The sequence below is a fragment of the Dufourea novaeangliae genome, unplaced genomic scaffold (genome assembly GCF_001272555.1).
Source record: "Dufourea novaeangliae isolate 0120121106 unplaced genomic scaffold, ASM127255v1 scaffold124, whole genome shotgun sequence".
NCBI lineage: Eukaryota > Metazoa > Arthropoda > Insecta > Hymenoptera > Halictidae > Dufourea > Dufourea novaeangliae.
Window position 1 is genome coordinate 4,681,009 of NW_015374010.1, and position 17,183 is coordinate 4,698,191.

Below are 17,183 nucleotides of genomic sequence, written 5' to 3' on the forward strand. Positions count from 1 at the left end.
CTTTAATTACGGAAAAAAGGTTTTTCTTTAGAAAGTGACGCCGCAAGTACTGCGCGTAATGCCATACGGATTGATTCACTTTTACACACGCACTTTATCGTTCACTGTTGGAAACGTACTACTGTTGAGAGGAGCATTTACGACGGTGCTTGAACAGAGTTTTCCAACGAGCAATCATCGTTACAATCCGTAAACGCTACTGATCGATACGACATGACCGGGAAAGTTCATAGATACCACTTAAGAGTGATCACTGTGTATTTAAAATCTATTAAACTCGATGTCGCTATATCTTCCACTCAAACACCGATTATCATTTTGATCCTGAATTTTCTTCTTAGATGCACAATTCACGAAAATCATACGGTTGGATCGTTTATATTATACAAAATGTTCACTTGTACTTTAGTCTGAATTATCCCTATAATTACTTCTCCGTAAGTACGACGCGGCACCGTAATTTTCATACGAATGTCAACAATATAGCTTGAGCTGTCACTTGCCCTTTAATGCAGACGACGGAATAGAAATACATACCATTTACCAGGCCTGCCAACATCGCGTGATCGTCAAAAACGCCACAAGGGACATTTTCACTACGCGTAAACGGCAACTATCGCGAAACAAATAACCTTTTCGAGCTCTTAGATAATTATAGATACGTAACTCTCTTAGTATAGTGGACCGTATCACAGCGCCAATTGTGATGTGTCTCTTAACTAAATTCGAAAGAAGGAAATCTAAATGTTATTTCAATTTACTTGAGAATTTAGAAAGCATTCAGAAGCCTAACATTATTCTTCAAGATATCACCAATTTTTCAACTTTTAATATCTTTTACTTACTGTAGTTCAATCCAAAGAGTTCGTAGTAAAGATTAATTATCTGCAATTTTTTGGTTTTAGACTATTGAAGAATCCGACATAATGCTAAAAGATGAATACTTTGGTAATGTTGTTTAGATCATTGAAAATTTTTTTTAATCTGTTAAATCAAACTTTAGAAGCTTTTAATGTACCAGGTATAGAGTTAAAACAAGAATTTTCTTTTTCGATCATAATGTTTGAAAAATATAAAACTGAAATTTCGAAGTATAAACGTAAATTATTTAGGAATTAACTACTATACTCATCATTGCTACACCATACTGTTGCTAAATGGTCGCTAAGCAACTATACCAAAGACTTTACATACATAGATGCGTATGTCAACATGATGTTAACGTAGCAAAAATGCCACTGACCCTCCTGTGGTGTATCTAGAAGCTTATGAATGTTCCTAAATTTTGGTAAGAATATCCAGAAGGCTCTGTTCTCATGTTTGAATGTTGAAAATTAAATTTAAATTAACATTTTTTAATTATTTGGTCGAAATAACACGTATTCTCTTTTTATGACATACTTGCATTTCATGTTAAATAAAATTTCGATCTTTTTGTAGTAAACAGTATTTTTAAATACGTGATAATTTATTATTTTCATTGTGGAAATTAATGTGCAGAACAAATCGCTAACAGAGTCGATTCGTGAGATGAATTAATTTTATTTACGAATATGTCTTACAAGCTTATTTAAAAATCAAAACGTAGTTTGAAGAACAGTAGCTGACAGTGGCAATCTATGTATGTATAGGGCATGTGTCCTCGCAAAGTTCGGTTTTATCCGATTATACACTAGCACGATATTATGTGTGACGTTGACATTACACAGTGAATAAAACAAGTTTAAAAAGTATACAAAAAAGACGAATGTTACAGAAGGACACGATTACATCGTAATGCGTTACATGAATAATAAGTTTTAATTGAACAAGCGGTCTTACTTCGCGAGGATGGAATATATGACTAATTTAAAAAGCATTTTGTTTGTGATTTTTATACACTTATGTGTGTTGAATTGTGCTCATTTAGCAAGGACTTATTATAAAGATGTATCCCCGAACAGCGTTGAAATTATACCAAGAATAAGTTGGGTATTCAGCAATTCCATTGGCGGTGCTGTTAGGGTTAAAAGAGCAAGTGTGCTCAATTCTTATTTACCTTCTAAATGTCGAAAGAATTTAAGTCAACTATGCAATGATATAAATATAAATAATGATGAATTAACGCTATTAGAGTGCATTCAAACTTTCAAGGTATACCCTTTGGTGTGTTATATATACTAACATTAATATTTTATAATAAACAATATATCTCAAACCAAATAAGTTAAAATTATTATTCTTGCTTTTATTTAAATACAATCTTGTTTATTTTCTAGCCAACTCAGGTATCTAGCATTGATGATGAATGTCGTCAAGCAATTTGGGGATATATATTAAATGTCACTGATAATTTAAATATAGAGAGATTAGCTAAGAAAACTTGTGGTAAAGAGTTAGATGCTTTAGACTGTTCTGCGTCTGGTAACAAGCATGGAGCATATCTATCTTGCTTAATTGACAAAAGGGAAAAAGTCAAGGATCTTGATTGTATCACATATATTCAACGATTAGAATGGATTGCATTTAGCGATTTTAGGATTATAACACCATTTTCTTCTGATTGTGAAAATGATATTACAAAATTCAATTGCGATAAAATACAACCATACAGAGATATATCCCAGGGACAAATACTGGCTTGTTTACAAGAGCATATTAATGATCTTCAACTTCAATGTAAACGACATATACTTCATGTTTCCGAGATACAAGCTGAAAATGTAGAGTTAGATCGACAATTATACATGGCTTGTGAGCAAGATCGTATAAAATTCTGTCCAAACATTAGACCAGGCAGTGGACAAGTATACAAGTGTTTAATGCAACATAAAACAGATAGATCTATGACAGGAATGTGTCAAGAGCAACTTGCAAGAAGAGGAAGATTAATAGCATCTGACTATAAAGTCAGTAAAGGGCTAGTGAAAGCTTGTAAAGAGGATATAAGAAGTAATCATTGTAGAAGGTCTTCTGAAGATAAGAATATAAGACTTGCACAAATTCTTTTCTGTTTGGAATCAGCAGTAAAAAATGGTAGCAAAATCGATGGAAATTGTCAGGCTGAAATGTTTGATCACAGAAAGCTTTTAATGGAGGATTATAGATTGTCCCCAGAAATAGTTGATGGATGTGCCAATGATATAACAATTTTCTGTAATAGTCTTGAAGTTGGTGGTGCAACAATTCATTGCTTGATGGAACATACTAGACCCAGGAAGAAGAAGTCAAGGGTATCCAGCAGATGCCAAAGAGCTGTAATTAATTCTCTATACGCATTTATATAAAATAAATTACAAAATGATACATAGCCACTAACAGCACTTTTTGTTATCAATAGTTAGAAGAATTAATTATGGAAGCTGATGTTGGAGAAGATTGGAGAATTGATCCTGTTCTAAGAGAACAATGCCAACCGGTTGTTAATTTAGCTTGTAGAGATGTAAGAATTATAAAATTGAAAAAATGAATCTGTAAATTGATTTGTTAAAGTTAAACAAATAATAATAATTGCAATCTAATTCAAATATAGGTACATGGTGGTGATGCTAGGGTAATATCTTGTCTGATGGAACAACTTGGTACAAGCAGAATGACAGAGGCTTGTGAAACTGCTTTAGTTCAAATACAATATTTTGTTGCTCGCGATTTTAAATTAGATCCTCAGTTGTACAGAGCATGTAAGTTTGATGCAACGCGATTATGTCATGCGAGAAATGCATGGGCTAGTGATGGAAGACAAATGGACCCAGAACGAGGACCTCTTATTTTACCATGCTTATATAGGCATGCATATCATCCTCAAAAAAATATGACAGTAAGTGAAATGTATATTCATAAATTTAAATTATAATTTTAATCGCGACCTACTCATTTTAGTTACGAACAGACTGTCTTGAAGAAATTAGACGTGTGATGAGACAGAGGGCTGTTACCGTTGATTTACAACCTGAGATTGAAGAAGTGTGTTTAATTGAATTGGCATCATATTGTTATGATAAAACTGCAAAAGGAGAAGAGATATTGTGCCTTCAAGATAATTTAGACAGGTAATGAACCATACCCTTCTTACATAGTAAGTGAAATGCTCTATTCTTTTGCTCTTAGACTTTTAATTTTGTTCATTTCATTTGCAGTTTAAATAAAAATTGCAAATTAGCAGTTGGCAATTTTACAGAAGAACAAGCTGAACGTGTTGAATTAAATCCAGTAATTTCCGCAGCTTGTCAGCACATCATGGAACGCCATTGCGAGGTACAGTCTTGAATAAACATCGAACCAAAATGTGTGTACCTTTTTTACTGGTAATAATTACATAAGATTTCATAAAATAGGAAGTATTAAAATATGGTAAAGATGAGGGTGATATGATGGAGTGTTTAATAGAACATAAAAATGATTTGGATGTACGATCTGATTACAAGTGTAAAGTAGCCGTGGAACATTTCCAGTTAATCTCACTGAAAAATTACCACTTTACTTATAAATTTAAAGAAGCTTGTAAACCTTCTGTCAAAAGATGGTGTCCAAAGTGAGCAATCTTTTACACAATTTTTTAAATGTAGTATAGGAAATCATTAGTACAGAATTTCTACAGTTACACGGTTTATTTAGATCGAAAACTAAAGCAGAAGTAATAGAATGTTTGAGCACAATAGTACAAGAAGATATAATGAAAGACACACAACATCATATACCAAAAGAATGCAGACAACAATTGCGAGCGCAACTTTATCAACAAAGAGAAAACATTCACTTTGATCCGATTTTACAAGCACAGTGTGCAACTGATGTAAAACAATATTGTTTTAATGTTGAAGCAGGAAATTCACAGGTAATCTACGTACATATTTTATCTGTTAACCCTCGGCCGACGTGGCCTGGGTCCACTCGGATCCGGGCGTCGCATCGCGGAGTTTAACTCGTCAGCATTTGTTTATGTTAAAACGATAAGAAACTGAAACTTGAGATTTCTTCTTCTAATCGAACAAAATGTGACATGTTTACAATCTATATGTAGCACACATTCCATGAAAGAGAATAATATAACTTGTGTATATTGTAAAAATTGATAAGAAATATTATATTTTAAACAATTATTATAATTCTTTTTTTCGTATTGTTCAGAAAATAATAAACAGAATCAAAAAAGAGTTTTTAAAATGTACATCAGAGGGTTAAAAAAAAACTGTACTGAGATTTACTTTAACTACTTTATCAGTAAGTATTAATAAGTTCACGATGATTTTAGATTCTTGAATGTTTGGCGGCGCATAAATCAAAATTATCTGATGCATGTCATAAACAATTATTCAAAGTAAGAAAACAAGAATTCCAAGACAGCTCAAGCGATTTTGCTTTATTAAACACTTGTCGCGTTATGGTAAGAGAATTCTGCCGCGACATCAGTCGTTCACAAGCGTTAGATTGTTTAAAAAGACATAAAGATGCGCCTACTTTTGATGAAAAATGCAAGAATATTGTTATTCGACGAATGATTGAACAAAACACAGATTATAGATTTAATACTGTATTACAAGCCTCGTGTTCCTCTGATATCAATAAACACTGTAAAGAGGTAAGTTAAAAAAAATAGAATATTACACACTTTTTAAAAATATAGATGTATCTCATCTGTATAACGGATTTTTCCAGGTTTTAATACATGAACCGACTGATAAAGAACTTGAAGGAAAAGTTATAAGATGTTTAAAAATAAAATTTCGGGAAGCAAAACTTGCAACAAAATGTGAAAATCAGATGACTAGTATTCTGAGGGAAGCAGCCTTAAATTATCATTTGAATCCATTACTTGCTAGGATGTGTGAACACGAGGTATTACTAACAAAATATCTTAACCGATACCTCCAAAGCAAATATGCTATAAATATATTTATATGATAATCATTCGTTTGGAACAGATTGAAACAATCTGTAGAGCGGACGAAAATGATCCTGGTGCAGTAGAGGAATGTCTCAAAATGGTATTTAATGCTGGTAATAGAGACATGAGAGAAGAATGCCGCCTTGAAATAGCTGATTTGATAGAAGAAAGAAGAGCAGATATTAATGTAGATCCTTTGTTACAAAAAGCATGTGCTGTTGATGTCAGTAAATATTGCAGTCATGTTCCTCACGGAGGAGGAAGACGTACGTTGAATAGTTATTCAATAAAAGTATTCATAATTTTTAAATAAAATAAATATTCTAAAAATGTTTTATTTTTTTCAGATATCATGTGTCTGATAAATGTATTGGAAGATAATACCAAATCTTTAGAACTTGACTGTTACAAAATGCTAACCACAAGAATTGAAATGTTTAGGAATGCAATCAAGGTAATAAGCTTTGATTATTTCATATTATCAGTTTATAAAACAATAAAAAAACAATTTAAATATATTTAAAGACTCGTTGACAGAATTAGATTTATTTAGTAGAAATATTTCAATTCGTAACATATATTTGTTAATTTTCAGTTAACTGGTCCAAATTCATTTCAAGAACTGTACTCAACGGTTAATCGATCTCCTGCAAGACGATATTTTATGATCGTTGCATTAACAATGATTGGACTGATTTTTATCACAGGTTTATTTTGCGGGAGGGTGACGCGAAGAACAATGATAATGAAAAACAAATGATGTATTCAAGTGAATAATATCCGTCCCCGAAAGGAATATCAGTTGGTGTAGTTAAAAACGATGGAAAAAAATACTCCAAAAAGTTAAACATGCAGCATGCAAATAAAAAGTGATTGATCAGACAATTTGTCTGCAAGATATCAAATACTGCAGAAAATAACGGACATAAACTATTAACCTTTTTATATGTTTTTTTATCGTACATAAACTTATGAAAGAATAATATCTAAATATTATACATACACACAGTTGTGTCCACGATTCTATGGTCTGTCAGTCATAGTATTATGATAAATGTAAAAAATGTAAAAGTTGAATGAATGGAATGTATGATGAGATGGAAATAATTTGCAATTAAGGTAGATTTTAATAAAAAAAATATATTAATAGAGAATATATATATAATAAAAAGAAATTATGGAATTTTATGTCAATATTCTATACATTTGTGATACGTAAAAAGAAACAAAAATAAAAAAAATGATCACGTTTTATTTAAGGTAAAACATTATCTGGGCACAAATTACCTTGGTCTTCCATTTTAGAACATTAGAATGCGAACGTGTTAGATGCTCTTAGAAATGATTTACAATGAACAACTCGAATGTTTATGCAACACGCACATACTGTACAATACGTGATGACGTTACGCGTTTGTTTGAAAAATTTATGCTCAATTTATGGTAACTGCTATTTAAACTTGTCACTAAATACATTGCTAGTTACTATTGTATTATAAATTAAGGTATAAGACCAAATATTGTGTTATACAAACTATATTATGGGTAACACAAGGAGGTAAAAATACTCGACTGTAGTTACATGGTTGTTAGTTCTGTAAGGTAATAAATATCTTTTTACCCTAATTTTTGAAGTACAAATATAACCCAATTAGACGTATTAATTTCATGAGAAATTAAGGATAAAATTCAAGTTTAATTCTAAGAGCAATTAAAGAACAGAAAAAACTTAATTTCTTGTAAGTTCACAATTATTATGAAATATTTTACAGTGTTGTTTCATTGACAACAGATTTTGTAATTAAAGTATGTGTTAATAGTAACAGAAAATAAATTGAAATTGGGTCAACATTTTTATGGTTTGTAGACTATGTTAATACAAGAACGAATACAGTTTTCATTAGCATACAAAGAAACCTGTAAGTTTAATAATATAATCTAAATCAAAGTAAAGATCTGCATATCCAATGCCAATCACCGCCAACAAACTCGTTCATGCCGCAAAAGGAATAAAGCGAAAGCCGCGCGCATCTCGTTCTGCTTTTATGGTTCTAATTTTTGAGTTTGAACGCTGCGCAACGGTCGCATTCACAGTTTGACGGAATACCGCGAGGCGACGCGAGGATCGCGTGCAGTGCAAGAGAGCCAGCCAAACACTGTGTAACACCGAAAACCTGTGTAACGCAGGTACGCAGGACGTTGTTTGCGTCGAGCGAAGAAAAAACCAAGCCGCATCGAGAGTACTATGATAAAGGTGCAACGTTCGCGTGTGTCGTGTACATAATTATTTAATCGTTACGAAACATTTCCAAGATCCTTCTCGTTATTGGATCGGGTGGCAGCGCGGATACTTGTGTCGGCCTGTTAGAACAACAAATATCGGATCCCATCGCGGAAAGATTGATGCGTGAGACGCGTCGAAGGACATTGTTGTCGATCTCGAGAGACACGTTTGGCAAGCGGAACGCATACGACAAATGTTGAATCGTGATGTACCGTGCTACGACATAGGTGTGGCGCGCGAAAGAGAGAGCGTATACGCACGAATCCGTAGTATGTACGTGCGACGAGTTCTCCCTTGGAATGAAGGCAGCAAGGAATTGGATTAACTTTCCCCCGATTATATTTATGCGGAAAGAAAACTGGAAATTATATTAATGCGGTGTCGTGTATAGCTCCGACACAACTACTCGTTTGATCGCGTAAGGTGTGATCGAGTTACATCTTTTCTAAAATCAAGATAGAATTTCTTGTATAAGTTTCTCTCGCTGAGGTAAATATCAGTGGTGTATTGAATACACCAAGTGGGTGCGTGTGCGTGCTGCTCGTGCCCGTGCCTGCGCCTATGCGTCTCCGTTCGCCGAGTTGTGGTGATCTTCCCAGTGGTAACGACGGCGGAGGAGACAGTGAAGGTGGTGGTAGCGGCGGCAGCAGCAGTGGCGGCGGTGGAGAAGATAGTGGAGGTGGTGGCGGCGGCGGCGGCGGCCGCGACAACGTTTGGAGGGAGAGATTTCGTACGTCGTGACTGAGTGAGTTGGTGCGTGTGCGTGCTACCGCGCGTATACGCTCTCTCATTCTCGGGATCGTGCGCGCGTGTGTGTGGTGTATATACGTGTATATGTATTCTGGCGCGCGCGCATTAACGGAATTCACGATCCGACACGCAGGGACTCTCAACAAATGTTTAAATGGACGCATCGTCCATTATCACCCAAGTGTCGCGGGATGACGAGCTAGGCCAGTTTAATAATGAGAAAGGTAAGTGCTTGCCGCTAATACGGCTTGCCGCTTTACATTTTTTTCCTCACGTTTTTCCAGATGCTGGATGGAATCTACACCTGTTACGGGACTGCACCACACTCCTCCTCACCTTACCTCACCTAACTTCACCGCTCTCGGCCCCCCTCCCGTCTGCTTGCTTACGGTTCGCTTCCGACGTCTCTTTTCCTCTCGCCCTCGTTTTTGCCTGGCCTGGCCTCGCCTCGTTTCGCCTCGCCTCTCGTCAAATCGTGTCCTACCCTTTCCCCCTGCCCATGTTTCTTTCACCTATGTTTCGCGTGTAACTTATTTCATCGTGCCGTATCTCATACCTTGCCGCTGTTTTTGATTCGTTTACTTCCTTCGTAACATCCAGACGTTGCTTAACACTGACAAAACAACGCGACAAACTAGAGAGATGAATGTTTCCTTTTAATTTTTAAGACTGTCAGCAGGCGTTTATGAATGTTTCAATGAAATTGTAGATCTGGAATATTTTTCGAAATAAATTACTGAAGATGAGAATTTTGTTAAATGGAAATATTTTCTTTTATTTCTATCAAATGTAAGAAATTTTGCTACATATTTTGTTGTTTATATAATTTTGTACCGAATTTATACATTTCTCTACACAAATATCGGAGATTTATTTATACATTTTTTTAATTTAATATATATATGTATATATATTTATGGAATGACATTTGTGTTTTTCTCTCTTATGTAGCCCAGTTACCGCAAGAGAATGAAGTGGCCAGCAATGGTCCAGCCAGTGGCAAAAAGCCAAGAGGGCGTGGACTTCTACGATCTCTACTTTGTTGCCTTGGTAGAGGACGTGGAAGTAGTTCAAAGAGTCCAAATACAAGTTCCATACAATGGTACGAACGTGCTTATGCACCATCACCGAGGACTGGATCCCAACGGTTTCTTCTCCCACCTGTCAGACATCAGGATATGCACAAGAAGTGCATGGTGATTGATTTAGACGAGACACTAGTGCATAGTTCTTTCAAACCAATCAACAATGCCGATTTTGTTGTTCCTGTAGAAATTGATGGGACAGTGCATCAAGTGTATGTTTTAAAGAGGCCTTATGTGGATGAATTCTTACAGAGGATGGGTGAACTGTATGAGTGTGTATTGTTCACAGCAAGCTTGGCCAAGGTATGTACTGTGGATAGTACTAGTTATATATAAGGTCATATGCATGAAAGAAATGTTTCATTTAAAAATTCTAATACTTGCAGTATGCTGACCCAGTAGCGGATCTGCTTGACAAGTGGGGAGTGTTCAGAGAAAGACTGTTCAGAGAATCTTGTGTTTTTCACAGAGGAAATTATGTTAAAGATTTAAATAAACTAGGACGGGATTTACAACAAATTATTATTGTTGATAATAGCCCTGCCAGTTACATTTTCCATCCAGATAATGCGGTAAGTCCTACAGTAATATAATAAATATTGGTTGAAATGAAATAAACATGTCTGATGTTAAAGTAAGTCCATTTCCAGGTACCAGTGGCATCATGGTTTGATGATATGACAGATTCAGAACTGTTAGATTTAATTCCATTCTTTGAGAAACTCAGTAACGTGGAGAACATTTACACGGTCTTGTGCAATAGCAACCATCCTTATAATCAAATACCTGTTGTACAGAATAGTCCAAGCCCAGGATCAGGTTCGCTTGGTGCTTCCTAGCCCCACCTAAATTCTGGCCCGATAGCCAGTATTGTTGTCACTCAGTGCGCTTTGAGGAGAATTTTGACTGGAATACTTCACATTACTTTCTTATTATGTGGCAGTGGTCGATCGGGTATGGCTCATTAATACTGAATACAGAACACGAACATACCATCCAATAAGGAAGCAAGAATCCTGAGTACTTTGGTGTACCATTTGTTCTGATGCACCATGAATCACAGCTGCTTCATTATGGACTGAAGTTCTCAGCCTGACAAACAGCAATACACTATGCTGCAAACTGAACACAGTACGATGAATACAATGTAGTGAAAATATTGATCTAATCATTAACGTACAGGTATTTGAAGAAAGTTCACAAAATGGCTCAATTGGTAATAATGAATAACTCTTCCAATTATCATGAAATGGAATAAACTTTGAATATAACTGATTGGTTCCATAATGAATCAATGTGCGTGTTTCCGTGCTTGGTGTAATTGAGAAAAGGAGCAGATGACAAGGGTAACAGTGACTGTGAAAAGTGACATACATTTTATACTGGGTAAGTGCATAAATTTGTGCTTGCTTGATCTTTATTCGTGCAGAATACCTCAAGAAATGTTCATATAAAAGAAAAAATTATGTATAAGGTACAGGGGCATAGTGTGTTTAGTGATGAGAGGAGAAGCAAATATTGGATTTGAGTCGTTTGATGGGCCATTCAACTTCTCTCCCTTTTTATATTGCAATTATATACTACACTTTGCATTGCTTTTATTGACACTACATGTAAAATTTCAATGAGTTCTTCTAATATTGTTATGAATACCAAGTAACACAATAATTAATTTTTATATAAATTTTACGAGGCTGATAATTCCAAATAGTAACAGAGATTAGCGCATTTTAAAAATCCTTTTACCGATTACAAGCGAAAGTTTACTACAATTCATTGGAATTGGAGAATTGTGTTTGATTTTTGTTGAATCAGGCATTCTTTCTATGAACAAACGTGGAATATTTAAATCTAATAATCTATGGTAATAATGCATATATGAGAAAGATTGTTATTTTTCCAAGTCTTTTTATTCTTTTTGTACTAAGATGACACTATCAGCAATTAGGGCTTGAAATATTCAATTTCATAATATCGCACTTAAATGTTAGTAAACTGTTTCAGTGAATAATACGATGAAATTAATGATATTGTGTTCCCATCTTTTGATGGTGTTTTAACTTTATTCCAAAGAAAATTATAAAAACAATGCGGTGGGAATTGCATAAGATAAATTGAATTTGTACATGTTTAAAGATTGAGTCAATGCATATCATTCTCTCCCTCCAGGCAATTGTGTGGATAATAAAGGATTATGTTAATTCAGTAATCATTATAGTATCAACAACAAATTAGAATTATTTAGATGTAATCCTTCGAGTATTAGATAAGCGAAAATGTATTTTTATGCATATACGTACATTTACTAACAAGTAATTATGAACATTATACTTTTAATTCGTGTATAACAATTGTACAGATTGCATTACACTTCCATATCCGATCAAACTGTCATTATTCACGCTCTTTATTTCGTTACTATATTGTTGCTAACATAATTATCATCTTTATTAAGGATAACATAGTAAATTAAATTTTATTACATTACTGTTATTATAATTTTAGTTTGAAATAGTACATACACTGGAGGATATTATGTAACCATCATTGATGATTGATTTAAGGGAAAACGGACTTTGTGGAAAAGATCATAATGATGTACAGATCAGGCTGTTAAACAGATTAAGTTTCATAATGTCTGCAAAAGAGTTCCCTGCTCATATAAGTGACCTGCGTCTATTGTAGTTTATTCGATTATAACATTGACGTATCTTCGTCGTATGTTTTACATAATGTCACGTTAAAATCGATAAATTACATTACAGTAGTGTCTCGTTTTGAAATGTCGGTACTTATATTCTATTTTAAAACATAGAAAATACATTGATCAAATCTAGACATACAGAGACAGAATATATCTTGAGCAGATTGAGTTAGTTTTATCCTCTATCTAAGGAACGTAATTCTTTAACAGATTTAATAAAAATTCTTCATTGATACATGGTACTTCTAACGAAACATAGGTTTCTGGTTATTCATAGTTTATTATTGCATACAAATCTTTCATTTTTTTTGCAACTTATCTATATTATTTTATTGTTAGTAATTGAACAGAAATAAGCAGCCCGTGTTGTAAGTGTTCATTTGGGAACTCGGAAAAGGGCTAAGGTACACAGAAATAAGAAGATTAAATAACAATAAGTCATACGCGTATTGCATAATATTAAATGGCTTCCAACTTCATGTTCTGTCAAAGTATTTTACTGGATATTACATGACTGTCTTTTCAAATAGGTCAATATTTGAGCTACTTTTACGAAAACAGCCACACCAGTGATATATGTAATGAATTGAAAATATACAAGCCAACTATTTCATTAATTACTAAAACCGAAGATTACTATCTGAATACAATTGAATTGATTTTTATAGCGATAGTTTTTTATGCTACTTCTACATAAGTAATTCACACACACAAGAAAGGAATGAAGAATACAAGTTGAGATAGTAAAACTGTATATAAACATCGTAGAATTTATATTTAGAAATGTAAACGGTTTATAATTTAGAATCGTATTTGCAGTGTCAGTGTCATTTGATTTATGTTAATTACGCATGTTTACGAAACAGCAGCATGTTATGAAACATTTGTACTTAGCAAAACGTACCTCGCCACTATGTTTTAAATGGAACTCGAGAACCCGTAGGATTATTTTTAATTTCACGACTCCAATTCTGGCAACATACAATATTTTTACCTCGTGCTTCGACTTCCGAATTACGATCGTAAAGAGATTCAAGCGAGTTCGCCGGGAAGATTGAATGTTATGCCGGATAGTTGTTGCGTTTAATGAAAACTGTTTTTTTTGTATTTTTTTTTTTTTTTTTTAAACAAAGAAAAAACAAATAAGAAGAGAGAAACTTTATAGTGATTTTCACTGTAACAGTGCCCATCGAAACGACTCTACGACGATCACGGTGTACCTTCACCGGAAATACGTACAGAAAAACGGGAATACGCAGGAGAAAGATGTTTTATAGTCGAAATTACATGACGATATTATTGGTTAGGTTTTTATTCGCGATGTTTTTCTAAAGTTTCGGGCTGCAGCATCTGAGAAGCAACCGTAAAATCTAACGTTGCAATGCGACATATACAGTCATGTAGCAAAGTCCTGAGACTCTCCCTCCTCTTTCCCCCTCTTCTAGCCCTCCCTAGCCTTCCCTCTAACTTTTCTTTTTTTTTTTTTTATCATCGAAACAATTTATCATTGATAATGTGCACGATAACAAATCAAATATGGAAAATGTCGCTAATGCCTGCTTTTCGCGGTCGGAAGATATGATGGGAGGGGTAGGGGGGAGCGATGCGCGAGGCAACGCTGATGATGTTGGGTCCGATAAAATTCTTTTACGGACACACAACATTATACTGCGTGTCGCGCATCGACCGTATCGTGCTTCCGTGATTAATTAACATTAACAATCCAGTGTATCGCTTTTATCGAATACAGCCTGTTGGACACCTGGTTCTAGTGTCCAAATGGTGCGTTCGTTATACATATAGATAGGTAGATAGGTAGAGATATATATATGTATACACACACATATGCGTTTCTTTTGTCGTGTTTTAATCTTTTCCAAGCATTTTGTTTTGTTTTCTTTATTTTTAATTATTATTATTATTATATAATATACTTATTATTATTATTATTATGGAGTTGTAATATGATTGTAGGCGCGCTGTAGAACATGAGAAACCACTCGGCTGTGTCACGAGTGTGTGTAGATTATTGTGAATGTACGCCGAGAAAACTGTTAGCGTGTGACGAAAACGATCGCGATACGTAATTAGGTGTAAATGAAGAAAAGAATGGTTAGATAGGCGAAAATTGATTTTTAACGGCGTGCGAAATTTTGTGTACAGCCAGCGCGCGTCGAAGTCTCCGAAACCGTGGTATGCGGCTGTTCGCGGTTCAAGCTTGAACGCGTTCCTGTTGTGTCAAATTCAAAGTCTCTCTGGCAACGCTTTAAGATTCGCATTTTTAGGGGCGCTTTACACGGTTTCGCGTATCATTTAAACGTTGGTCGATCGATAAAATTGTACAGCTAATTATAGGATGATATACAGGGGGTGTTCCCACGATCTTCGGATCGTATTGCGTTAGTATCTGTTATAAACGGAAATTTAAACGGTATTAACGTACCATATCGTCGAAAAACTAAAATCATTTTTTTTTTTTTTCCATTTTTTTCACGAAGATACGAGTTCTTCGATGCACTGTTGAAGCTGATTAATTTGACTTCTGAATTGGGATAAGTCGACCGCGGATTTTATGCATTTATAGTAGATTCAATTAAGTAAAGTTGGCCCACGACCTTACTGAAGTTTAGCACAGATTTTACTATCTTCTTTTACCTAATAAAACTGCTGGAAACAAGTTCTTATTCGAATTTCACTTTGGTAAATCAGCTTCATGAAACCGTGGATTTTTATTTTTAACATAAATGGTTTCATTTGTAAAAGTTCGAATAGAATAGGAAAATACGTTCAATATTGTTTTTTAATTCGGTGCAGAAAAGGTGTTAACCAAAATCGAAAACCGTGCCATCGGTGAATCTTTGAAATGCCCATAAATCTTTCGAAGCTTCTTAGCAGACTCGAACTCCTTCGATAGTGCAGTATAAATTCGATCGTACCCTTTCGCAACCACCTGCATAAACGTAACATCTTTGATTTCCTTCTGTTTATAAACGCAATACTAGCTAGAACACCTCTGGTATACCGTAGGTCACCGGTGAGACTCACGTGGCACGGGACACGTTGACACGTGTATACGATGTGATATACGCGTAACCACATACGAAAGTGCTACTGCTCTTATCGGACGAGGGATATAAGCAGATTATTTGCGATTAAATAACTCGTGCGTGATTTAACGTATTCGCTTCGTGTGTTAATGATCGCCCACGATATCGTTTGACGCATGGTATTTCAGCTTTCTTCTATTATTTTTTATTTGTTTTCTTTTTTCTTAAGAAAACCGCAATTTGCGGAATTAGTCATTTTAACAGGCTGAATTTTATACTCTGTTTTTTTTTACCAATAACGAAACAATGAAGTTCAATACTTTGTGACTCGAAAGATAGTAATTTCACGAGACAAAAGGAAAGCAATAACGAAAGAATTACTTCACTTCTTTCCTTCTCTTTTGTCATCCTATTAATTTTCAACTGATCATTGTTACCAGCTAGAAATCGATACGAATCGGAGGCTGTCTTGGCGATCACGGCCGTGATGAAACAGCAATAAAGTAAGCGGGCTGCCGCTAACACTTTTCTCAGCGCAGAAATGTTATTTCGGATGCAGCTTCTCGCTGTATAATATATATACAGTGTATGAAACGAGAGCTGGACGAGTACGCGACGGAGAGAGGAGCACACGCTTCCCCCTCCCCTCGTGCGTAGAGGGGGTGGAGGAAAAGAAAAAAAGAGAATGCATGCGTGAACACGTGTGTGAAGGGTGGTATGCGAGTGTTGTGAATGGTAGTATTTTTAATAAAAACGAAGAAAAAAAGCAACAAAAAGTGAACGGAAAAAAAACAAAGTATATAAATATATATATACATATATGAGAAGCCCAACGTGGCACGAGACCGTTCGCCGAGCGACGGTCGCGAGATTCGTAAATCGCGACTTTTTTTATATGCAACCAGTTTGATATAAGGGGGAAACAACAACAAAAAAAAAGAAACTGCAAAAACGGGGAATATACAGGAAACTCTCGAAACACGCCAGTTACCGTCGTCGTTGCGGTCTGGACGATTAAATTATTGTATTATTAATTATACATACATTGTACAAAACAATTTGTCACAAAAAGTATAACGGAGGAGAGAAACGGAAAAGGGGATTGTTTATTATGGGACCCACGATCGATCGAGCAAGCTTGGCTAATCGTGTCGCATGCGTTTGAAACGTATACACTGTTTTATTGTGAATAATGAGTAGGACCTGTTTGTGGTAACCGAGACTTTCGTAAGCGGATTTCACGGAAATGTAGAATTAACTGGGGATATTTGTTTCCTTCGTCGAAGAATCTGGCATGGCAAAAATAAAGGAAACGAGTGTATATTAAACCCTGTTTTACGGTTGTATTTTATTGTTTTACACACATCGATTGAATCTGATAATTATGTAACGCGAAGAGAAACAAGAAGGTTTGACGTGAAGTTCCCAGTACTCTGAGAGTATGAAATTA

General features: G+C 35.0%; 2 protein-coding genes across 2 annotated transcripts; both read left to right on the top strand.

The window, feature by feature from the left end:
* Nucleotides 1-1,637: 1,637 nt before the first annotated feature.
* Nucleotides 1,638-6,783, top strand: LOC107188392 (Golgi apparatus protein 1). Its single transcript, XM_015576674.1, has 13 exons — nucleotides 1,638-2,133; nucleotides 2,259-3,236; nucleotides 3,320-3,421; nucleotides 3,512-3,796; nucleotides 3,859-4,028; nucleotides 4,116-4,233; nucleotides 4,314-4,510; nucleotides 4,594-4,813; nucleotides 5,231-5,557; nucleotides 5,635-5,814; nucleotides 5,901-6,129; nucleotides 6,211-6,317; nucleotides 6,459-6,783. The coding sequence occupies exons 1-13, from the start codon at nucleotides 1,831-1,833 to the stop codon at nucleotides 6,621-6,623; spliced, it is 3,381 nt and encodes a 1,126-aa protein (XP_015432160.1). The 5' UTR covers nucleotides 1,638-1,830; the 3' UTR covers nucleotides 6,624-6,783.
* Nucleotides 6,784-8,017: 1,234 nt separating this feature from the next.
* LOC107188372 (carboxy-terminal domain RNA polymerase II polypeptide A small phosphatase 1) lies at nucleotides 8,018-11,108 on the top strand. Its single transcript, XM_015576649.1, has 4 exons — nucleotides 8,018-9,121; nucleotides 9,849-10,285; nucleotides 10,369-10,554; nucleotides 10,633-11,108. Exons 1-4 carry the CDS (start codon nucleotides 9,052-9,054, stop codon nucleotides 10,819-10,821), a joined length of 882 nt encoding a protein of 293 aa, XP_015432135.1. The 5' UTR covers nucleotides 8,018-9,051; the 3' UTR covers nucleotides 10,822-11,108.
* Nucleotides 11,109-17,183: the final 6,075 nt, after the last annotated feature.

What these genes read in the sequence shown, in the direction of transcription:
- LOC107188392 (XM_015576674.1), top strand. Translation starts at nt 1,831, where the DNA reads ATGGAATATATGACTAATTTAAAAAGCATTTTGTTTGTGATTTTTATA. An exon ending in TTGAAGCAGGAAATTCACAG is followed by an intron (nt 4,814 to 5,230) that starts GTAATCTACGTA and finishes CGATGATTTTAG; the next exon opens with ATTCTTGAATGTTTGGCGGC. An exon ending in CTAGGATGTGTGAACACGAG is followed by an intron (nt 5,815 to 5,900) that starts GTATTACTAACA and finishes CGTTTGGAACAG; the next exon opens with ATTGAAACAATCTGTAGAGC.
- LOC107188372 (XM_015576649.1), top strand. Translation starts at nt 9,052, where the DNA reads ATGGACGCATCGTCCATTATCACCCAAGTGTCGCGGGATGACGAGCTA. An exon ending in TCACAGCAAGCTTGGCCAAG is followed by an intron (nt 10,286 to 10,368) that starts GTATGTACTGTG and finishes TAATACTTGCAG; the next exon opens with TATGCTGACCCAGTAGCGGA. An exon ending in TTTTCCATCCAGATAATGCG is followed by an intron (nt 10,555 to 10,632) that starts GTAAGTCCTACA and finishes GTCCATTTCCAG; the next exon opens with GTACCAGTGGCATCATGGTT.